The sequence below is a fragment of the Lynx rufus genome, unplaced genomic scaffold (genome assembly GCF_022079265.1).
Source record: "Lynx rufus isolate CCGP_SWC_20201006 ecotype Redwood Valley unplaced genomic scaffold, mLynRuf1.p SCAF_9, whole genome shotgun sequence".
In the NCBI taxonomy this organism is placed as follows: domain Eukaryota; kingdom Metazoa; phylum Chordata; class Mammalia; order Carnivora; family Felidae; genus Lynx; species Lynx rufus.
Genome location: NW_025814897.1, coordinates 68,995,238 through 69,020,220, shown reverse-complemented (window position 1 = coordinate 69,020,220; position 24,983 = coordinate 68,995,238). Strand labels below are relative to the sequence as shown.

At 41.6% G+C, this 24,983-nt stretch overlaps 1 protein-coding gene across 1 annotated transcript in view; it reads right to left on the bottom strand.

Moving 5' to 3' along the window:
- Positions 1-24,983, bottom strand: part of PARVA (parvin alpha) — a 169,910-nt gene that overhangs the window by 46,067 nt on the left and 98,860 nt on the right. The window contains exons 2-4 of the mRNA XM_047071782.1: positions 24,343-24,432; positions 24,193-24,263; positions 21,769-21,871 (exon numbers count right to left, since the gene is read on the bottom strand). Coding sequence (XP_046927738.1) covers positions 21,769-21,871; positions 24,193-24,263; positions 24,343-24,432 — 264 coding nt within the window. The remainder of the gene's footprint in view (positions 1-21,768; positions 21,872-24,192; positions 24,264-24,342; positions 24,433-24,983) is intronic.

Here is a 24,983-nt window from a genome sequence, read left to right as displayed (position 1 = left end):
AATATCCAGTAGTGGAATTATTGGATGATATGGTATTTCTGATTTTTTGAGGATCCTCCATACTGTTGTTCACAGTGGCTGTACCACTTTACATTCCCACCATCAGTGCATGAGAGTTCCCTTTCTTCCGTATCCTGGCCAACACTTGTTATTTCTTGTGTTGTTGTTTTTTTTTTAGCCATTTCTTTTTTTTTTTTTAATGTTTATTTATTTGAGAGAGAGAAACAGAGAGTGAGCAGGGGAGGGACAGAGAGAGGGAGACACAGAATCTGAAGCAGGCTCCAGGCTCTGAGCTGTGAGCACAGAGCCTGATGTGGGGCTCAAATTCATGACCAGTGAGATCATGACCTGAGCTGAAGTTGGACGCTTAACCAACTGAGGCACCCAGGTGCCCCTGATTTTAGCCATTTCTGACAAGTGTAAGGTGAGATCTCTTTGTGGTTGTGATTTGCATTTCTCTGATGATTACTGATGTTGAGCACCTTTTCATGTGTCTGTAAGCTACCTGTATGTCTTTGGGAAAATGTCTACTCAGGTCTTCTGCTCATTTTTAAATCAGATTAGTTATATTTTTTTGTGTTGAGTTGTAGAAGTTCTTTATATATTTTGGATATTATCCCCTTATCAGATATGTCATTTGCAAATATCTTCTCCCACTCGGTAGGTTGCCTTTTGTTTCCTTTGCCTGAGGAGACGTTTCCACAAAAATGTGGCTAAGGCTGATGTCAAAGAAATTACTATGTTTTTAAAAATTAAGTTTTTAATTTTACTTCTAGTATAGTTCACATGCTGTGTTATATTAGTTTCAGGTGTATAATACAGTGATTCAACAATTCTATACATTAGTCACTGCTCATCATGATAAGTGTACTCTTTAGTCCCCATCAACTATTTCACCCAATCCCCCACCCACTTACCCTCTGGTAACCTTCAGTTTGTTCTCTACAGTTAAGAGTCTGTTTCTTGGTCTATTTCCTTTGTTCATTTGTTTCATTTCTTAAATTCCACATACCAATGAAATCATATGGTATTTGTCTTTCTCTGTCTAATTTAGCTAAGTACTGTTCTCTCTAGTTCTATCCATGTTGTTCCAAATGGCAAGATTTCATTCTTTTTTATGGTTGAATAATATTCCATTGTATATACATACCACATCTTCTTTATCCATTCATCTATCGGTGGACATTTGGGCTGCTTCCATATTTGGCCTATTGTAAATAATGCTGCAATAAACATAGGCATGGAAGTATCCCTTTGAATTAGTGTTTTTGTATCTTTTGGATAAATACCCAGCAGTGTGATTACTGGATCAAAGGGTAGTTCTATTTGTAACTTTTTGAGGAAGTTTTCCTACCAACAGTGTATGAGGGTTCCTATTCCTCCACATTCTCACCAACACTTGTTTGTTTGCTTGTTTGTTTTAGTGTTTATTTAAATTTCAGTGAGTTAACATACAGCGTAATATTCATTTCAGGTGTACAATTTAGTGATGCAACACTTACATTCAATACTGAGTGCTCCTCACAACAAATGCACTCCTTTATCCTCATCACTTGTTTAACCCATCCCTCCATCCACCTCCCCTCTGGTAACCATCAGTTTGTTCTCTATAATTAAGAATCTGTTTCTTGGTTTGCCTCTCTCTTTTTTTCCCTCTAATCATTTGTTTCATTCCTTAAATTCTACATATGAGTGAAATCATACGGTATTTGTCTTTCTTGGAGTTATTTCACTTAGCATTATACTTTCTAGCTCCATCCTCGTTGCTGCAAATAGCAAATTTTCATTCTTTTTTATGGCTGAATAACACTCTATTGGATATATATGCCACATCTTCTTTATCCACTCATCAATCAATGGATACTTGGGCTGCTTCCATATCTTGGCTATTGTGAATAATGCTACTATAAACATTGAGGTGCATGTATCCCTCTAAATTAGTGTTTTTGTATTCTTTGGGTATATACTCAGGAGTGCAACTGCTGGTTCGTAGGGTAGTTCTATTTTTAACTTTTTGAGGAAACTCCATACTGTTTTTGAGAGTGGCCGTATCAGTTTGCACTCTCACCAACAGTGTATGAGGGTTCCTGTTTCTCCACATCCTTGCCAACAATTGTTGTTTCTTGTGTTTCTGATTTTAGCCATTCTAACAGGTGTGAGGTGATATTTCATTGTCATTTTGATTTGCATTTCCCTGATAAATGATAATGAGCATGTTTTCATGTATCTGTTGGCCATGTGCATGTCTTCTATAGAGAAATGTTTGTGTCTTCTACCCATCTGTAAGTTGGATTGTTATTATTTTGGGGGGGGTGTGTGGAGTTGCTGAGTTCATTATATATTTTACATATCTTTACTTTGGATACAACCTTTTATCAGATATGTCATTTGCAAATATCTTCTCCCATTTTGTAGGTTGCCTTTTAGTTTTGTTGATTGTTTCCTTCTCTGTACAAAGATTTTCATTTTGATGTAGTCCCAATCGTTTATTTTTGCTTTCGTTTCCCTTGCCTCAGGCAACCTATCAGATAAAAGTGACAATGACTGATGTCAGAGAAATTACTCCCTGTACTCTCTTCTAGAATTTTTATGGTTTCAAGTTTCATATTTAGGTCTTTAATCCATTTTGAGTTTATTTTTGTGTATGGAGTAAGAAAGTGGTCCAGTTTCATTCTTTTCCATGTTGTTGTGCAGTTTTCCCAAAACTATTTGTTGAAGAGACTGTCTTTTTCCCATTGGATATTCTTTCCTGCTTTGTTGACGATTAACTGACCATGTATTTGTGGATCTATTTCTGGACTTTCTATTCTGTTCCATTAGCTATGTATCTATTTTTGTGCCAGTGCCATAGTGTTTTGGTTGCTGCAGCTTTGTACTATAACTTGAAATATGGAATTGTGATGTCTCCAATTGTGTTTTTCTTTTTCAAGATTGCTTCAGCTATTCTGGGTCTTTTGTACTTCCATACACATTTTAGGATTGTTTGTTCTAATTTCTATGGAAAATGTTGGTATTTTGATAGGGATCACATTAAATCTACAGATTCTTTGGGTAGCATAGATATTTTAACAATATTTGTTCTTCCAATCCACAAGCATGGAATGTGTTTCCATTTCTTTGTGTCGTATTCAACTTCTTTCATCAATGTTTTATGGTTTTCAAAGAACAGGTCTTTCACCTCCTTGATTAAATTTATTCCTAGGTATTTTATTCTTTTTGGTGCAATTGTAAATGGGATTGTTTTCTTAATTTCTCTTTCTGTTGCTTCATTTTTAGTGTATGGAAATGCAACAGATTTCTGTGCATTGATTTTGTATCCTGTGACTTTATTAAATTTATTTATCAGTTCTGGTATCTTTCTGGTGGAGTTTTTAGGGGTTTCTATATATATATATAGTATCACGTCATCTGCAAATAGGGAAAATTTGACTTCTTTCTTGCCAGTTTGGATGCCTTTGATTTCTTTTTGTTTTCTGATTGCTATGGCTAGGACTTCTCGTACTGCGTTGAATACAAGTGGTGAGAATAAACATCTTTGTCTTGTTCCTGACCTTAGGGGAAAAGCTCTCAGTATTTCCCCACTGAGTATGTTTGCTTTTGTTTTTTTTGTATAAGGCCTTTATTATGTTGAGGTATGTTTCCTCTAGATCCACTTTGTTGAGGGTTTTCATCATGGATGAATGGATGTTGTACTTTGGTCAAATATTTCTTCTGCTTCTATTGAAATGATCATATGGTTTTTATCCTTTCTCTTATTGATGGGATGTATCATACTGATTGATTTGCAAATATTGAACCACCCTTGCATCACTTGATTGCAGTGAATTATTTTTTTCATACATTGTTAGATTCAGTTTGCTAGTATTTTGTTGAGGATTTTGCATCTATGGTCATCAGAGATATTGGCCTGCACTTCTCTCTCTCTCTTTTTTGTTGGTGTCTTTATCTGGTTTTGGTATCAGGGTAATGCTGGTCTCATAGAATGGATTTGGTAATTTTCCGTCCTTTTTTATTTTTTGGAATAGTTTGAGAAGAAAAAGTATTCACTCTTTAAATGTTTGGTAGAATTGCCCATGAATCTATCCAGTCCTGGACTTTTGTTTGATTTTTGTTTGTTTTTTGATTACTAATTCAATTTCATTGCTAGTGATTAGTCTGTTCAAATTTTCTATTTCTTTCTGCTTCAGTTTTGGGAGGTTAAATGTTTCTAGGAATTTATCCATTTCTTCTAAATTGTCCAATTTGTTGACACAAATTTTCATAATATTCTCTTAAACTCCTTCGTATTTGTGGGCTGTCTTATTATTTCTCCTCTTTCATTTATGATTTTGTTTGAGTCCTTTCTTTCTTTTTCTCTTTTTGATGAGTCTGGCTAAAGGTTTATCAATTTTGTTGATAAAACTAGTTCCTGGTTTCATTGATCTGTTTTATTTTTTTGTTTGTTTGCTTTAGTTTCAATATCATTTATTTCTGCTCTAATCTTCAATATTTCCCTTTTACTGCTGATTTGGGGTTTATTCTTTTTCTAGCTCCTTTATATGTAAGGTTAGGTCATTTATTTAAGTTTTTCTTGCTTTTGAGGTAGGCCTATATTATTGCGTCTGAAACATTTTATACCACTGTGTTTTCATTTTCACTTTCCCATGTGATTTTTTATTTCATCTTTGATTTCTTGGTTGACCCATTCATTGTTTAGTAGCATGTTATTTAACCTCCATGTATTTGTGGTCTTTCCAGATTGTTTTCTTGTGGTTGCTTTCTAAGTCAGAAAAGATGCATGATTTGTTGAGACTTCTTTTTTGGCCTAATTAATATGTGATCTATTCTAGAGAATGTTCCAGGTATACTTGAAAACAATGTGCATTCTGTGCTTTTGGGATGGAATGTTTTGAATACATTGGTTAAATCCATCTGGCCCAGGGTGTCATTCAAAGCTATTGTTTCCTTGTTGATTTTCTGTTTGGATGATCTGTCCATTGATGAGAGTGAGGTGTTAAAGTCTCCTATTATATTGTATTACTATTGATTACTTCCTTTATGTCCGTTACTGTTTTATGTATTTGGGTGCAAAATATTTACAATTTTTGTATCTTCTTGTTGGATTGTCCCCTTTATTGTTACATAATGTCTTTTTTTTGTCTCTTGTGATAGTCTTTGTTATACAGTCTACTTTGGCCAATATAAGTATTGCTACCCTGGCTTTTTCTGACATCCATTTGCATGACAAATCTTTCTTCAACCCCTCACTTTCAATCTGCAGATGTCTTTAGGTCTTAAATGAGTCTCTTGTAGGGAGCATATAGATGGGTCCCTTTTAAAATTTGCTCTGTTGCCCTCTATCTTTTGAGTGAAGCATTCAGTCTATTTACATTCAAAGTAATTATTGATAGAATGTTTTTATTATAATTTTGTTTGTGGTTATTTTTCTAGTTTTTCTTTGATCCTTTCTTGTTCTCTTTCATGGTTTATTGGCTTTCTTTACTGACATGGATTCCTTTTTCTTTATTCTTTGCATATTTATTACTGGTTTTTTATTCATGGTTACCATTAGGTTTATATAACATCTTCTGCATATAGCAGTCTGTATTAAGTTGATGGTTGCTTAACTTTGGACCCATTCTTTACTCCCCCACCCCCACTTTACATATATAGTGTCATATTTTACATCCTTTTGTGAATCCCTTGATTGATTTTTACAGATATCCTTATTTTTACTGCTTTTATATTTCCTACTTTTCATACTCTCACAGTCTTCCCTTTCTACTCAAAGAGTACTCTTTAAAATTTTCTTACAGGGCTGGTTTAGTGGTCATGAACTCTTTTAGTTTTTGTTTTTCCAAGAACTCTTGGTCTCTCCTTCTGTTCTGAATGATAGCCTTGCTGGATAGAGTATTCTTGGATGCAGACTGTTCCCTTTCAGCACTCTGAATGTATCATGCCACTCCCTTCTGGCCTGTAAAGTTTCTGCTGAAAAATCTGCTGATAGCCTTATGGGGCTTTCCCTGTAACTGTCTTTTCTTTTGCTGCTTAAAAAATTTTTTTCCTTATCACTACTTTTTGCCATTTTTTTTTTTATTTTTTTAAAAAATTTTTTTTTTTTCCAACGTTTATTTATTTTTGGGACAGAGAGAGACAGAGCATGAACGGGGGAGGGGCAGAGAGAGAGGGAGACACAGAATCGGAAACAGGCTCCAGGCTCCGAGCCATCAGCCCAGAGCCTGACGCGGGGCTCGAACTCACGGAGTGCGAGATCGTGACCTGGCTGAAGTCGGACGCTCAACCGACTGCGCCACCCAGGCGCCCCTACTTTTTGCCATTTTAATTACTATGTGCCTTGGTGTGGACCTCCTTGGTTTGATTTTGTTGGGGGAACCTCTGTACCTCCTGGGTCTGGATATCTGTTTCCTTCCCCAGATTAGGGAAGTTTTCAGCCATTATTTCTCAAATAAATTTTCTGACCCCTTTTCTCTCTCTTCTTCTTCTGGGATCCCTGCAATATGAATTTTATTGTATTTGATGGAGTCACTGAGTTCCCTAAGTCTATTCTTATGTTGCTTTTTTTTTTTTTTTTTCTTTGACTTGCTCAGCTTGATTAGTTTCCATTACACTGTCTTCCAGGTCATTAAATCACAATTTGTCTGCTTCCTCTAGCCAGCTATTTATTCCATCAAGTGTATTTCTAATTTCATTGATTTGTCTCTGATTGGTTCTTTTTTGTCTCTTTATTAATGGTCTCACTGATATCCTCGACTCTTTTCTCAAGTCCAGTGAGTATCTTTATGATCATTACTTTAAATTCTCTATCAGGCACATTACTTACATCTATTTTGCTTAGGTCTCTTACTGTGGTTTTTTCCTGCTCTTTCATTTGGGACATATTCCTCTGTTTCCTATGTAATTTAACTCTGTTTCTGTGTGTTAGGAAAGTCAGCTAATATCTCCTGCTCTTGATGGTAATGGCCTTATGAAGAAGAGGACCTACAGTGCCCTGCAGTGCAGTGTCCTCTGTTCCCCAGAACCTGGTGCTTCAGAAAGTGTCTCCTATGTGTTGTGTGTGCCTTGTTGTTATGTCCTTGCCATTTTTTTCCTCTAGTCTAGTCAACTGCAGAGGCTCTCTTTGCCTGTTGTGGCCAGTTTTTGGTCACCAGCCAGGCAGGGTACTTTTTAACAAAATGTGAGATAGTCTGTTCATGAAATGAGACCTGCCCCCACTGGTACTGAGGCCCTGCAAAATGTGAGGGTCAGGAGGTTGTATTGGCAGAGTTTGCACCAGTCTTGGGAAGGGATCTGTAGCACTGGTACTGAGGCAAGCATGACTAGGAAGGGTGGATCTGCTGAAATAGAGGTTGGGGGGCAGGACTTGGTGTAAACAAGTTAGGTAGTGAGTGTATGTACTGTGTTGGTTCCCATGGGTGGCTGTATTTATGCTGGGAGGAAGGGGGCTGGAGGGGTCTCCTCACAATCCCTGACTCTCTGGGCCATGCTCTGAGATGAGTAAATAAATCTCCCTCCTGTATGCTCACCCGTTTTTGAAACTGTTGTATCTCCATGGGCTATTTGTCCTACTATTTCTTTAAGGGCCAGGACTCAGCTTCCTAATGCCCTCTGGACTCCCCTGAAACAGGGATTGCTTATTTTTTTTAAAATTGGAGGCTTTAAATCCTGCTAATTGTAAAAACTCATGAGATTCACTCCTCTCACCTTCAAAACCAAATATGGGGATTCATCTTCCCTGTGTGGGCTCCCTGATATGATAGTCTATTTCTTCACATTCCTGGCTCCCTCTAACTGAAGATGGCCAAGGTCTGTTTCACTTCCAAACTGTGTCTCTGCCTTGCCTAGCTTCTTCGATGTGGCCTCTTCTCTACCTTTAGTGGAGTTTCTTCTGCCAGTCTTTAGGTCATCTTCTCAGTTATTTATGCTGATGGGAGTATTATCTAGTATGAGGGTATATATATATATATTTTTTTAAATTTTTTTTTCAACGTTTATTTATTTTTGGGACAGAGAGAGACAGAGCATGAATGGGGGAGGGGCAGAGAGAGAGGGAGACACAGAATCGGAAACAGGCTCCAGGCTCTGAGCCATCAGCCCAGAGCCTGACGCGGGGCTCGAACTCACGGACCGCGAGATCGTGACCTGGCTGAAGTCGGACGCTTAACCAACTGCGCCACCCAGGCGCCCCTAAAATATATATTTTTTAATGTTTATTTATTTTTGAGAGTGAAAGAGCACAAATGCGAGGGGCAGAGAGAGACACACACACATAGAATCTGAAGCAGGCCCCAGGCTCCAAGCCATCAGCACAGAGCCCGGCACACGGCTCGAACTCACAAACTGTGAGATCATGACCTGAGCCAAAGTCAGACACTTAACCAACTGAGCCACCCAGGTGCCCCTGGCCTTTAATCCATTTTAAGTTTACTTTTGTGTATGATGTGAGAAAATGGTCCACTTTCATTCTTTTGCATGTAGCTGTCCAGTTTTCCCAGCACCATTTATTGAAGAGACCATCTTTTCTCCATTGTATATTCTTGCCTCCTTTGTCATAGATTAATTGACTAAATAAGTATGGGTTTATTTCTGGGCTCCCTATTCTGTTACACTGATCTATGTGTTGATTTTTGTGCTAATACCATTAGGCTTTGATTACTACAGCTTTTTAGTGGATCTTGAAATCTGGGATTGTAATACCTTCAGCTTTGTTCTTTCTAAAGCCTGCTTTGGGTCTTTGGTGGTTCCATAAAAATTTTAAGATTTATTTTTCTAGTTTTGTGAAAAATATTGTTGGTATTTTGATAGGAATTTCATTGAATCTGTAGATTGTCCTGGGTAAATATGAACATTTTAACAATATTAATTCTTCCAGTCCATGAGCATGGAGTATCTTTCCATTTGTGTCATCTTCATTTTCTTTCATCAGTGTTTTATAGTTTTCAAAGTACGGGTCTCTCACCTCCTTGGTTAAGTTATTTTATTCTTTTAGGTACAACTGAAAATGGAACTGTTTTCTTAATTTCTCTTTCTACTACTTTGTTATTAGTGTATATAAATACAACAGATTTCTGTGTATTGGTTTTTTATCCTGCAACTTTACTGAATTCACTTATTCTAATAGTTTTTATGGGTTTTTTTTTGGTGAAATCTTTAGGATTTTCTGTGTATAGTATCCTGTCATTTGCAAATAGTGACATTTTTACTTCTTCTTTACCAATATGGATGCCTTTTTTCTTCTCTGATTGCTACGACTAGAATTTCCACTATTATATTGAATAAAATTGGCAGGAGTAGACATCATTTTGATTGTGATTTTAGAGGAAAAGCTTTGTTTTCCACCATTGAGTATGATGTTAGCTGAAAGTTTTTCATATATGGACTTTATTATGTTGAGGTGTGTTCCCTTCAAACCAATCTGTTGAAAGTTTTCTTTATTATATATAAACGGATGTTGAATTTTGTCAGATTTTTTTTTCTGCATCTGTTGAGATGATTATATGATTTTTATTCTTCAGTTTAAAGTTGTGTGTTATGTTGATTGATTTGTGGATATTGAGCCAGGCTTTGCATCCTTGGAATAAATCCCATGTGGTTGCCATGAATGATTCTTTTAATATATTGTTGAAGGTGGTTTGCTAATATTTGGATGAGGATTTTTGCATCTATATTGATCAGGGATATTGGCCTTTTGTAGTGTCTTTGTTTGGTGTTGGTACCAGGGCAATGCTGTCCTCAGAATGTATGGATGCCTTCCTTCCTCTTCTTTTTGTAATAGTTTGAGGAGAATAGATTAATTCTTCTTTCAATATTTGGTAGAACACACCTGTGAATCATTCTGGTCATGGCCTTTGTTGGGACTGTTTTGGTTATTGATTCAATTTCATTACTAGTAATTGGTCTGTTTAGATTTTCTATTTCTTCCTCATTCAGTTTTGGAAGATTGCATGTTTTTAAGAATCCATTGCTTCTAGGTTGTCCGATTTATTGGCATATAAGTTTTCATAGTAGTTTCTTATAATCCTTTGTATTTCTGTGGTATTGATTGTTACTTCTCCTTCATTTTGTCACTTCTCTTTCATTTTTTATCTTATTAACATGGGTCCTCTTTTTTTCTTGATGAGTCTGGCTAAAGATTTATCTATTTTTAAAAAAAATATATATATATATTCAAATATATACATATTTGAAAAAAACAGCTCCTGATTTCATTGCTTTTTTCTATTTTTTTAAAGTCTGTTTCATTAATTTCTGCTCTGATCTTCATTGTTTACTTCCAATAATATTGGGCTTTGTTCCTTTTCTATTGCTTTAAATATAAGGTTAGGTTAAGATTTTTCTTGTTTCTTGAGGTAGGCCTATATTATTATAAATTTCCCTCCTAGAGCTTTTCACTGTGTCCCAAAGATTTTGGAGTGTTCTGTTTCCATTTTCATTTTTCTCCACATATTTTTTGATTTTTTCATTGACCCATTGGTTGGTTAGTAGCATACTGTTTAACCTCCATGTGCTTGTGTTTTTTCCAGTTTTTTCCCTTGTGATTGACATCTAGTCTCACACTGTTGAGGTCAGAAGGGATGGATGATATGGTTTTAATTTTTTTTTTTTAATTTATGAAGACTTATGGCCTAACATGTTATCTACCCTGGAGAATCTTTTTTATTTATTTTGAGAGAGAGTGAGCACAAGCGAGCATGAGGGGGCAGAGAGAGGGAGACACAGAATCTGAAGCAGGCTCCAGGCTCCAAGTTGTCAGCACAGAGACTGATGCAGGGCTCAAACCCATGAACTGCAAGATCATGACCAGAGCTCAAGTTGAACACAACTGACTAAGCCACCCAGGTGCGCCTCTTTTCATCACTTTGAATAGAGCATGCCACTCCTGGACTGTGCAGTTTCTGCTAAAAATTCAGCTGACATCCTTATGCAGTTTCCCTTGTGTGTAACTATTTTTTCTCTTGCTGCTTTTTACATTTTTAAAAAGATTTTTCAGTTTATTGGTTTATTTTGAGACAGAGAGAGAACATGTGAGCAGGAGAGGGGAAGAGGGGGAGGGAGACAGAATTCCAAGCAGGCTCTGCACTGTCAGTGAGGATCCTGATGTGGGGCTTAAACTCATGAACAGTGAGATCATGACCTGAACCAAAATCAAGAGTTTGACTTAACTGACTGAGCTACCCAGGCACCCCGATTTTATTTTTCTTTAAAGTAATCTCTATACTCAACACGGACCTGGACTTACAACCCCAAGATCAACAGTGGCATGCTCCACTGGCTGAGTGAGCTAAAATTCTCTTTAATTACTACATGTTGTAGTGCGGACCTCCTTGGGTTCACCTTGTTTGGGTTTCTTTGTGCTTCCTGAACCTAGATGTCTTTCCTTCCCCAGGTTAGGAATGTTTTCAGCTATTATTCTTAAAATAACTTTCTGTCCCTTTCTCCCCCTCTTTTTCCTGCTGGGACCCCTATAATGCAAATTGTATTGTTCTTGATGTGGCCCAAGAGATCCCTTAACATATCCTCACTTAAAATTTTTTCTCTCTTCCTTCCTTCCCTCCCTCCCTCCCTATTCAGCTTGGGAACTTCCCATGACACTGTCAGATTGCTGCCATTCTTCTGCAGTTACTAATCTGTTAATTCCCTGTAGTGTACTTTTCATTTTGGTTATTATATTTTTCAATTTTGATTGGTTCTTTCTTTTTTATATTTTCTGTCTCCTTATTGAAGTTCTAAGTTCTTCCACTTTTCTCTGCAGTCCATTGAGCATCTTTATAATCACTACTTTAATCTCTTTGTCAGGCACATTGCTTATATCTGTTACATTTAGTTCTTTTTCTAAGGTTTTGTTTTGTTCTTTCATTTGGCACATATTCTTCTGTCTCCTCATTTTGCTTAACTTTCTGTGTTTGTTTTTATGAATTAGGCAGAGCAGCTACTTCTCCTAAACTTGAAGGAATGATCTTGTATAGACTGTGTGTGCTTGGTGACTCTGGTTGGCTGGCTGGAGCTGTGCCTGCTGTGGGCTATGAAGTGGCTATGGGTTGGGGTGGTCTTGGGGCTCAGAGTATGCCCTGACAGGGCAGCTGAAGTGGACATAAGCTGGTGTAGTCTCTGGCCTCTCTGTGCAGCAGGCACCCTGGAATGACACTTGAAGCTGATGTGGGTGAAAACTTCAAGCTGGAATACCCTAGGGCTCTCAAGGTAGAGGGTGGCCTCTTGGGGCAGCTAGAGCCAAGCTGGAATGCAGACTGAGTGAGGGGGGTGTCCTGGGCTTCCCCATGCATGGGATGCCCTTGCAGGGTGGCTGGAATGAAGGTGAGCACAAGGGAGGAGTTCCCACGGTGACTTGCACATGGGGCGCCCTGGAGGTTGACTGGGATTTCCCAGCTTATGTCTACTTTGACTCCAGAGTACTTTGTGCTGGGGTGCCAAATATATACCCATCTCTACTAACAAATAAAAGAATAAAAATAAAAAGACTGCCATTCAGCTTGAGGCCAGAAAATTCCTCCTCCAGTTTAAGAATGGTAGTATACAGGGGCGCCTGGGTGGCGCAGTCGGTTGGGCGTCTGACTTCAGCCAGGTCACGATCTCGCGGTCCGTGAGTTCGAGCCCCGCGTCGGGCTCTGGGCTGATGGCTCAGAGCCTGGAGCCTGTTTCCGATTCTGTGTCTCCCTCTCTCTCTGCCCCTCCCCCGTTCATGCTCTGTCTCTCTCTGTCCCAAAAATAAATAAACGTTGAAAAAAAAAATTTATAAAAAAGAATGGTAGTATACATTATCTTCAAGTGTTCTAGAATCAATGACTGTTCCAGTAGGAAGATTAGAGCATGCTGTCCAAAAGCGCTTAATGCTATGATGAAAATATTCATTTCTGCACTATCCAGTATGGTAGCCACTTGACACATTTGGGTGTCAAGCACTTGAAGTGTAGCTGGTGTGACTAAGTAGATTTTTACTTTTGGTTGCTTTTATTAGCTACATGTGGCTAGTGGAACTGCATTAGCTCAGCTGTAAGGTTGTATAGGCCATCTTCCTGGTTTTACAGAAGAGTGATCTGAGCTGTTGTGAAATGCAGATCTTAGATCTCCTGTCCGTGTCTTCATTCCTCTTTCAGTTTTACCACAGCTTCTACTTTAGCCTAAGTACTTGTAGGTGTGGGAAAATGATCATCAAAACCAATATGATCAAACCCTACAAGACGTTGCTCCTCCTGGGATTAAGGGGTCATCCCTATTCAACATCCACCAGTTTCCTTTAGCCACTTATTCCCTACATCACTTGAAGCTTTTCCCCCCATCAATACTGCTCCCTCTCTAGTTCAACATCATCATTGTTGCACAAAGAGGTGTTTTGCTGGAGCTTCCTCCACTTCCTCTACTACTCCTGGTCATTTTCAGAAGTCTCATTTCTGATCATGTCGCTTTGCTCACAAGCCATTAGCATTTACCACTGCCTACCCACCAAATGTAGTCCACAATTCTTTGTTCAAGGTCTTCTGTCAAGCAGGCTCCTCTTCTTTCTGTAAATACATTTTTCATTTTCATTTCATTCCTTTGTCCATTTTTTTTTGCTTTTATATCAAAAAGTTGCTCCCCATTTTTTTTTTAATTTACTTCCAAGTTACTTAGCATATAGCACAACAGTGATTTCAGGAGTATATTCCTTAATGCCCCTTACCTATCCCCCCTTCCACAACCCCTCTAGTAACCCTGTTTGCTCTCCATATTTAAGAGTCTCTTCTGTTTTGTCCCCCTCCCTGTTTTTTATATAAGTTTTGCTTCCCTTCCCTTGTGTTCATCTGTTGTGTCTTAAAATTCTCATGAGTGAAGTCATATTTGTCTTTCTCTAATTTAGCTTAGCATAATACTCTATAGTTCCATCCACGTAGGTGCAAATGGCAAGATCTCATTCTTTTTGATTGTTGAGTAATACTCCATTGTATATATACATACCACATCTTCTTTATCCATTCATCCATCAACGGACATTTGGGCTCTTTCCATACTTTGGCTATTGTTGATGGTGCTGCTATAAACATTGGGGTGCATGTGTCCCTTCGAAACAGTAGTGCAGTTGCTGGGTCGTAAGGTAGTTCTATTTTTAATTTTTTGAGGAACCTCCATATTTTCCAGAGTGGCTACACCAACAATGCAAAAGAGATCCTCTCTCTCCCCATCCTTGCCAATATCTGCTGTTGCCTGAGTTGTTAATGTTAGCCATTCTGACAGGTGTGAGGTGGTATCTCATTGTGGTTTTCATTTGTATTTCCCTGATGATGAGTGATGTTGAGCATTTTTCATGTGTTGGCCATCTGGATTTTTTCTTTGGAGAAGTGTCTATTCATGTCTTTTGCCATTTCTTTACTGTATTATTTGTTTTTTGGGTGTTGACTTTGATAAGTTCTTTATAGATTTTGGATACTAACCCTTTATCTGATATGTCGTTTGCACATATCTTCTCCCATTTTGTCAGTTGCCTATTAGTTTTGCTGATTGTTTCCTTTGCTGTGCAGAAGCTTTTCATTTTGATGAGGTCCCAATAGTTCATTTTTGCTTTTGTTTCCTTTGCTTCTGGAGACGTGTTGAGTAAGAAGTTGCTGTAGCCAATATCAAAGATGTTTTTGCCTGCTTTTTCCTCCAGGATTTTGATGGCTTCCTGTCTTCCATTTAGGTCTTTCATCCATTTTGAGTTTATTTTTGTGTATGGTGTAAGAAAGAGGTCCAGGTTCATTTTTCTGCATGTCGCTGTCCAATTTTCCCAGCACCACTTGCTGAAGAGACTGTCTTTATTCCATTGGATATTCTTTCATGCTTTGTCAAAGATAAGTTGGCCATTAAATTTTTAATTTTAGAATGGTTTTTGGATTTATAGAAAAGCTGAAATAATAGTTCATACAGTTCCTGCATATTCTGAATCCGGTTTCACCCATTGTTAGCATCTTATAATACTATGGTATGTTTGTCACAACTAATGAACTGACATTAAGTCCATGCTTTGGGTTCTTCTCATCATTGTCACCTTTAGTGCCCTCTATTCTGTAATAGGTTTTCAGACTTTCCTTGCTCTTTATGACCTTGACGGTTTTGAGGCGCACTGGGTTTTTCCCATGTTTTTCTCATGGTTAGACTGAGGTTATGGGTTTTGGGAGGAAGATCACAGAGGTGAAGTGCCCTTTCCACTGCATCGTATCAAGGATGCATGCTATCAACATGACTTATCATTGGTGATGTTAACCTTGATCACTCGGTCAAAGTAGGGTCTATATCTTGTTTCTTTACTGCAAAGTTACTTGCCTCCTCCAGCTCCATCCCATAATCATTGGAAGCTAGTCACTAAATGGAGTTCACCCAAGAGGTGGGAGTTAACTTTCATTTTTTTGAGGGGAATGTAAATACATGAATTATTTAGAATAATTTAATGAGGAAGAGTTGTTCCTTTTCTCATTTATTTACCTATTTATATCAATATGGACTTAAGGATATTTACACTTTGGGCTATAATCCAATACTATTGTCATTCATCTCTGTGCTCAAATTATTCTACCATTAGCCACTGGGAGCTGTTTTAGATTGGTCCTGAATACTTTCCATATGCTGTCCCACACATCTATATTTTTTCTTAGTACCTCTTTTCGGCACTGCAAGATGCTCCAGTCCTACAGTTTGCCAATTTTCTGCATACCCTGGTTTCTATTATTGGAGAATGGTGTAAGAAATCAAGATCTGGGTGCTGGGTCTCATCTGTGTTAGCCACAAGTCCCACACAACCACTCCTGAAGTTTGCCTACCCACGTATTCCTTGTCTGTACAACAATCTCCCACCACTCACCCTGAAATCCACATGGGCTTACATTTTGTTGTGCTGACTAGAATGTTCTTTTCCTTCTTCATCTGGTTTAAATTCTCCTTCCCTAAGGACTCATTCAAAATGCCTCCTCATTCATGACACCTTTCCTAAACTACTTGGTATCCCACACATACTACCAGACTGTGAGTTACCTGAAGGCACTGTGTTATGCAGTATATTACACTGCAACACATTTCCTTTCGTATCCCTTAACTCAGCAGGTAGCATTTGCAAATGAAATGGCTGTTGCTTAATGAATAGTAATCGACAAGAGTAAGGTCAATGTAAGATGTTCTCTTTAGGGTCTACCAGGGACAAACACATACCCTAAAGCTAAACAAAAAACTCTCCTGCAGAATCTTTATGCTCAAGGGACCCTGCTCAGTCTCATGCTTGAAGAAGATATCCTGTTTCGGGCATATGCCGTTGTGAACACTAGAAAAAAGAACCTTATGACTTTTAGCCCTCAACACAGGTGAGTACATGCACATATTTAAAGATAAGAATCCGTTAACTAAAACATACCCTAAGGAAGCTCACAGAGCTATCCCAAGTCAGGAAAGCTTATGTTCACCTGAAATGATTATCTGGTGCGGGCATTTTTCTAGAATCCTTTATCTCCTGTCTCTCTTGGTAGTATCTCTGGCCTAGGTGTTGGGGATGCAAGTGCAGCAAGCTTTTGTCCTGAGGTGTGGAAAGGTCTGGAGCTGTTGCTGTGAGGAGATGGGGGTGGCGGCATAAGTATCTGATTTTTCCCTGGCAGCAACACCAAGGGACTCAGCAGGAGCAGCCCCTACAGCAGAACTTGTACCTTCTCGTATTCCTGGGTGATGTGGATGCCCCTTCCTGGAGCTCCCTGGTTCACCTGCATTCACCCCCAATTGGCGCCCAGCACACCATGGGTTCCAATTCTGGCCCTGAAGCTCTTCTTCTCTGCACAAGAGCTTCTCCATCAGAAGTACAACCTAGAAGCTCTTAATTCTTACGTAGGCAATCCTCAACCACAGGGGCAATGGGAGGACCCTCTCTGTCCTGGGGAGGATGACTTAAGGTGTTTCTCAGAAGGAACCTTGCAGGACTGAACCCTGGTTGCAAACTCAACATCACTGGCCTTTATCTTGCTCTCTTACATTCCCCACGTAACTATTTACTTTCTAAGATCACCTCTCATATGAACTTCCTCCACCCAAGTCCTTGTCCCGGCATCTGCTTTTGGGAAAACCTGAACTCAGAACTGCAGCCAGGGCAAGAGAGAAGACCCTGGGAACAGAGGCAGCTGGGTTAGGCAGCTCAGAAAGAAGGACTGGGGGAAGGTATGTCAGAAGAACCTTCCAGATATGCCTGGGGTCCCTGAGAAAGGCAAGTTGAGCAGCCCCAGTGCTGCCGAACAAGCAGTATCTGGCTGCACAAAGGAGACCCAGGTATGACACTGCCTTCACAGGGTTTGTGATCAGAGAACACCCAGCCATGCTGCTCAGCAGAGTCTATCTGTCATCTTGGGGATGCTCACCCATTCAGGCTTTCACCATGACCCTAAAACACACAGAGCCTTTTGCTGAGAGATTCTTGCCTCCACATCTTGTTCACTTCCAGGTTCTGAGTCCTTGCCTCATGAGGTCATCAACCTCGTTTCCTGGATTCCAGATGCATTTCCTGCTCCTGAGGTGTGACCTGGCACATCCGGACTCCTTGAGGTCCCTGTGGCATTTCCATCTTCTTCTAAGTACCAGTGTTTCATAGTTAGTTTACTAATCCCAACCTCAGCCCGCTCCTGCTCTCCGGGCCCAGCCCAACTGGATTTCTAGAAATGATCGTGTCTCATTCATTGTAGTACCACCAGGTCATCGTACTGTGCCTACGTTTATGTGTGCTATGGATAGCAGGTTACAAACACTCTCTAATGCGCCCATATATTGATTGCAAAATACCATTTTCTAATAAAAAAAAAAAAAATCCAAGCTCTGTGGAGAAATGACTGATTCCAGGGTCAGAGTAAGTAAAGCATAAGAGGAGTCTGGAACATCTTATGATGCCAGAAAGTAAGTGCTAAGAAGAAAAAAATATGGAGCAGCAGGTCAAAAGTGTCCAGAAGCCAACCTGAAAGAGCTCCCAATGGTCAAATGGTGAAAGCTGGAGGTATACGAGCCAAAAAACCCCGACAGATTATAACCTAGAGTGTGAAGTAAGTATCCTTGTGTCCATACTGATATAAATACTGAATAAATAAGTAAATGGACCAACTTTTCCTTACAGAAGGATTCCAATTAATAAATGTAGAAGGAATGAAGAAAATAGAAAATCTCCACTAGACCACTGCAGTAATAATTGAGGCAGCTATGATCCACTGAATAAAATCAGTGGGAAACATGTAAGGAGAAACAAGATATTTGCATAATCTTAAATTATCTTGCCCCCTAAACAAATGAATCGTAAAGAGAAAAATAGTGACTTCACAGTGAAGGGATCTGACAGACACTGCCTTCCCCAAGTGATCCAGGTGAACTCACCAGTAATAAGACAGATTAACATTGTGGACCCTGGGTACAACACACTGGGTACAACACACCCAGAAGGACCTGTCACTTCTGGGGTATTCTTCCCCCAAATTTATGACCTTAATCTAATAATCAGAAAACATCAGACAAACCCAAGTTAGGGGCTATTCTACACAATAACTAATCAGTCCTCTTTCACAAGTGTCAAGGTCATGAAAGAAAAGGCAGTCACAGTTTGGAAGGGACGTGATACAATCGAGTACAGTGTGCAATCCCAGATCAGATTCTAGAACTGATAAAGACATTCATTTAAAAATCTGGTAAAATCCAAATAAATTCTGGGACTGAGGTTGATTTCTTAGGGTTTGGTACCTGTACCATGGTCAGGTAAGACGTTAGCATTAGAAGGAGCTGGGCCCGAGGGGGTCAGGAACTCTGTGCTCTCTGTGCGACAATATCGTAAGTCTAAAATTAGTTCAAAAGAAAAGTAAAAAAACAAAAAACCCACTGACAAATGGCCTATTAAGTGTCAAGACAAATAGTACCGAGGCAGGAAACGGCATATCACAGAGAAAAGGGTGTTTGGAGCCGGAGAAGCTAAGGTGGCAGCAGAGGGGCTGGAAAATCAGAGAAAGCGTCACCAACCCAGCACGTGGGGAGCCAGCACTTTCTAAGTGCTTCGCACATGCTCCCTGGCTGAGAAATGGGGTGGTTCGACACATTACATAGGGGAGTACAGTCATCACAATTTGTGACTAACAGGACAAGGAGCAAAAGGGCATGACTCCTAGGTTCCTAATCTGAGCATTTGGCTCTATTCTGGCAAGCAGAATAGCTCTGGTGGGGAGGAGGAAGATCAGATCAGTTTGAGGCAGTGTGGTTCCTAGGTGACACCCAGGTGGGCATGCGTGGAAGGCAGTTAGCACATCACCTCACAGCTTCAGGGAGTGATTATCAGAGAGGTAATGGTTGAAACGCAGGAGTAGATGCAATCACCCAGGAAGAGGATAGGAGAGAAAAAGGGAAGGGAGGGGCCACAGATGGAAGACTGAGAAGTCCCCGCCGTTATGGAGAGAAGTCAAGGGTATGAAGAAGACGGGGAAGAGAGGGTGTGTCGGAAGCGGCATGAGATCCCAGCGACCACTGAGCTGGGGAAGGGGGACGAGACATTTGGTAGTTAGCATCAGATGCCACAGCACAGCAGATGTCAGAATCGATACTGGAGACCTCAGAAGAGAAAGCAGATGGAATGATGACACCCAAGCTGTACCTCAGAAGGTAGTGATTAGTGGTGAGGAAGCAGATACAGTGCCAAATATTCTTTTGAGGAACGTTGCTGGGAAAGAGGAAGATAGAGGGGAAGTCAAGGTTGGAGCCTATCCTAGTCAGCCTCCCGACTGACACCTCCCAGGCACTCCCGATGCATATTTTTACCTGCAAACTGGTTCTCTCCACCTGGGCACCCTGCCTGTACCTTTTCATGTGTGTCCCCATCTACCTACAAACGGTCTAAACTTAGGTGGACAGAAGCAACATCACCTTTTCAACGCGAAGGTTGAGATCTGAAATAAACCTAACGTTGACTGTGCTCCGTCCCGACTTGGGGCTGCACGGGTGTGATGTTGGGCAGTTCTCTCCCCATGCGCAGAGGCAAGATGACCTCATGACCTTGTTCCATCACTCCATGGCTAAATTCCACCCTTGCCTTGAAAGCCCAGCATATAGAGCGTTTCGAGACACTTTCAGATCCTGACCAGAAATCCGCTGGAGGAGTGAAAAGCTGTAGTCGCTAAAAGAGATGACCAGCGAGGCTCATGGCTTTTCCACGGGAAAATGTGCCAAAGCCTTCTCCTCTCTGCGTTCGGTTGCATTTACAAGTCTTTAAATATTAATACTCACTAATATTGATGTTTGAGTACCAAATCAGTGTAGCTTCCTAGAAATGACTAGATTTTATATCATTCATTCACTCAATAGACATTGATTAAGTGCCAGGCAACATGCAGGAGGCAAACTGCTAGAACTGGAGGAGATTGGATCGATGAGGAAGATACGGTGTTCCTGCTCTTGGGAAGCCCACAGACATTTCCATAAACAGCTACAAACAACTTGGAACGTCGTATAATAAAGGCATGTGTGTTATGTACATTTATGTACGTATGTGTGTGTGTATCCGGGGGAACACAGAAGGGCGCGTGACAATCACTTCTAGATGTGATCCTGTTGTCCGAGGTGCGAGAGGCAGGCGCGTTCTATGGAACTTAGAGACTGAAAGATGAACAGTGAGGCTGAAAAGACAGAGGGGGGGTCGCATGAGGGTCTGTGTGAATGCAGTGCTGCTGGGCCTGACTGGCCCAGCTCCCCCCACCGCCCAACCCCCGCAGGGGAGAGCAAGACTAGACTTGCGTTTTGAGAAGGCCTCCTCTGCTGGTGGCCCAGGAATGGGCTGGAGGCAGAGAGAGGCGGAATGCAGGTGAGGTCGGAGGCTGTCTCGACAGCTCAGACCAGTGAAAACTGCAGGGAGAGTGGCTGCAGGAGACCATGTGAGCAAGAAGAAAGGAGCCCTGGAGGCCCCCCACATACTCGGGGCGTGGCGGGGAAGAGGGGAAGGCGGTTAACTCAGAGGGCAAGAAACCTCTTTGGAAAAGTGGATGAGCTCAGTGTGAGGGGCACACAGGGGGAGGGGCTGAGTGGGCAGCTAGGAATGGAAGTCTAGAACTTGGGGCAGAGGTTTGGACTAGAGACAATGGGGAGCAGCTGAGGCAAAGTCCAAATTCTTTCAGGTTGAATTTGTCATTTCAATACTAGATCACCCCTGAATTCTCCTTTTCCTCCCCGGGGGCCTGTTTTCACAGGAACACACCTTCCCAGAGACAGCACATCTAGGCACGCAGAGGCTGAACGTCACAGAGGCGCAGGCTCCCACATTCTTGCACCTGACTTAGAGGTACACAGAGGAACACACACACACACACACACACAGGTCCACAGCTTACAGAGGTATGCATACACGCACGTGCACACGCACACATACACCCACCCATAGGTGACAGAGGTATACGTATATACGCTTACCCCCCACACACGTGTAAATACACCTACAGAGGTCACAAGTGCACGGTTTTCTAGAGAGGGTAAGGCAGGTTTTCTAGTACACAGTGGAATCTTTTCATCTACCCAGCTGCTGCCCTTCAGCTGCTAGGGGGAGCAGCCCCATCTGGCCAATGAACTCCCTCGGCAATTCATTTATGTGAAACAGATTCCAGGAGGCCATCTAAAGGCCCCACCAGTCTGTGGGCCCACACACCACACTTTGATAGTGTGAACGGCACGTGAACGGCTGTAAGCTGAGAACCACTCCCAACTAGGAGCCTGAGAGCCATCCACCTGCAGAGCAAAGACCTCCCCCGCAACATTCAACCCCCTTCTCACCAAAGAGCTTCTGTAGGACTTGCCCGTCATATAAATCTTCAGCCAGGTCTTTCACAATGATTCTTTCTCCAACAAGCACGTCATTAATCCAGTCGATTAGTACCTACAGAGAGAGAGAGAGAATAAGAGAAGATTCATAGGCCAGATTTCTTATCTTGGAAGATTAAAATATAAATGCACTTCAGATTCTGAAAGCAGCAGAACAATCCCTGTGACTCAGTATGTGGACACAAGGCTGGGTGAGCCCTAGTGGCCCTGTTAATTTTCCGGGGTAAGTGCTTCTAGTTCTGGTGGCACCTGTGTCCCTGTTAATATCTTCTGGCCCCTTACCATTCCTTACCCCAATGGCAAGCTACATTCACACAGTGTTTGGGTGTGTGGCTCGTACCAGGCAAGGATATGGGCTTTTAGAGTTCTACAAACTGGGGTTAGTTACCCACCAACTGATTTGTGTAGCTCTGTGATGTATGCACCTGTGTCTGTGCACCTCTGTCATCCACGGACCTCTCTGTGTGTGCCTCCGTGACCTATGAATCTAGGGCAAACTAGTTTCTGCTCTGAGCCTCTGATTCCCCACCTCTAAGATGAAGGAGGAAAATCTCTCCCGCTCTAGGTAGCAGAAAAGAATGCCATACGTCAAGGGCCGAATGTTCAATAAAGGTACGTCTAATTAATAAATAAAGTTCTCCCCCATTAGGACATCTGGTAAGGTGGTTACTATCACCCCCATCTATCACCCCTCCTCCTATGTTCAGGAGGAGAAAGCAAACACAGAAGTGAATGTATCTGCCAAGGTCATGTTGCTAACCATGGACACAGACAGGAATTGAACTCCTATCCATCGGCCCTCTAAGGTACTGCTCTCCTCCTTATCCCCAAGCTACCTCTCGGTGGGCCAATGCAGTCTCCTCTCCTCTCCTGTCGCTCTCCTGTCCTTGCCTGAGTGCCCTCAGCATGAAGCACTGAGCAGGGGCACAGCCTGCGGTAGCTCATTTAGTTAATCTGCACACACCCCTTCGAGGGAGGGTTCATTCACTTCATTTTTCAGGTAAGGAAACTGCAGTTTGCAAAAGTCCACTGCCTTTTATCTTACATTTTTTTTCAGCTCATTTGTTTATGATGATATTATTTATGTACGGTAAAATTAACTAATGTTAAATACAGTTTGTTGAGTTTTGGTCATTGTACACAGTTGTGTAACCACCACCACAATCAAGATAAAAAGCAACTCCCTCCCTGAAAGAAGGTTCCTTTGGGCTTTGTGCTCAGTCCCCTCCCCTGAGGACAGGCCTCAGGCAACCACCACAATCTGGAAATACATGGAACCACAGGGAACATCACCTTTTGTGTTTGCATCAATAGATTGCCTTTATAACAGGGGTAGTAGCTGGGCTGGGTTTGCATATGTGGGTGGAGCCCGGGGTCTTCACAGAACATCATTCTACTATTCTAGAATAGAAGCTTCCCTCCTCTCCCCTCCACTCCCTCCATCCAACACCCTCCCGTCTCTCCCCCATCCACCCACCCAGCGTTTATGAACATCTGCTCCAAGTCACTTTCTGTGCTGGATCCTGGGGGAACAATGATGAATAAAAGGGGGGGGGGTCTTGAACCCTGAGAAGCTCACCATTTAGTGAAGACAGAGAAGTGTCTGAGTAGCGGTAAGCAGTCATCACATGGTGACTCTAAGGGGACAATCTGAAGCTGAAGAGGCAGCTAGAGCATGAGACCCCAAACACCATCCCCAGGAGCATGGGCTTCAGACTTCAGTTGACAGGAATCTATACAGAGGTTCTGAGCAGGAAAATGATAGATCTCATTTACATTTTGAATGAGCCACTCTGGCATCCAGTGCCTTTTTGTCCTGTTTTGAGTTCAGCTTGGAGAAGCTAAAGAAGAAAAACACAGGACGGGGAATGCAAAGGGGGATGAAATGAACATTTTTCAGGGGGTGGTTACAAGCCAGCCCCTGTGCCAGGCACAATGTACAATATCTCATTCAATCTTATTTACTTCTGTTTGAATTCCATCTCCTCTACTCAGCTTTGACCACAAACAAACTACTGGCTTTTCTAAGACTCCTCTTCCTTATCTGTAAATGAGGATGATAAGAAGTCCTATTTCACAGGATGTTGTTGAGGGTCTTTGAGGAAAGCAGTGGAAAGACTGTGTGAACTTTAAGATCCTGGTAAACGTGAGCTCCTTTGCACTAACTTCTCTGGCACTTACGATCAACACCATTTGTTGGGCGGCGGCCATGTCCCATTTTTGTTAAATCAGAGATGTCTACCTATGGGACCATGATCTGTCTGTAACTTTCTATTTCTTCTGTTGGGGCATGTGTGCTGCCTGCCTAGAGCAGGTGGTCTACAGGTGCCTGTTGAGTCTGGGAGGCAGCTGAAGCCCCTCCTAATTTCTTCTTACCTTCATCAGTTCCTGCAGTTTGGGGTCGCTGCGGGAGTTGGGGTCCACCATTGTTCGCACTTCATTCTCCTCTTTAAAAGAAAAAGGCAGTCAGTGGGTGGCTCCACTTGGAGGCGTTAGGCTAACCCAGAGAACAAGAGACCCGGTTACCCAGCATGGTGTCCTCCGGGTCCAGCTCGAAGGGGATCGGGCTGAGGGGCAGGTTGATGGCATTCATGCCCTCCTCCTGGAGCTCTGATACTGCAAAGAGAAGAAAGGCAGAGTCACACGGCAGCCCAGTGATGACAGGGAGGGGCTCTGTAGCACACGGTGTTTGAGATTGACATTAATAAAACTACTGAGATTAGGTTACAGCTGTTACTCAGCCTGCAATAGATTCCCTGCCTCTCCTCGCTAGAAGGACTGAGTTGTCTCCTGCATGTCCCCTCTTCCAACTATCACCTCACTCGCTTTCCTCAGAGAAAGAGGGAGGCCTCCGCCTGTTCCCAGACACGATCTCAGGGTACACGGAAGTGAGGTGGTCACTGAGGTCTTTCTTGGGTCTCTGCCTGTCATCTCCTGCCCACCCCTCCTTTAAGGGTTGGCTGTCTGGTGCACAGTGGCCGCCCGGTTCCTGCTTGGCTAAACGAGGTCACCAGGTCAAGTCTACATTTATGTTGTAAGCCATTTCCAGTCAACTTCTCTCCCTATTTGTTTGGCTTCCCTAACTATTTTTCTGATTATCCTGCCTTCTCTTTTTACCCCATCCCACCCCAGCCACTGCTTGAGAATGCCTCAGGCCACCCTCCTTT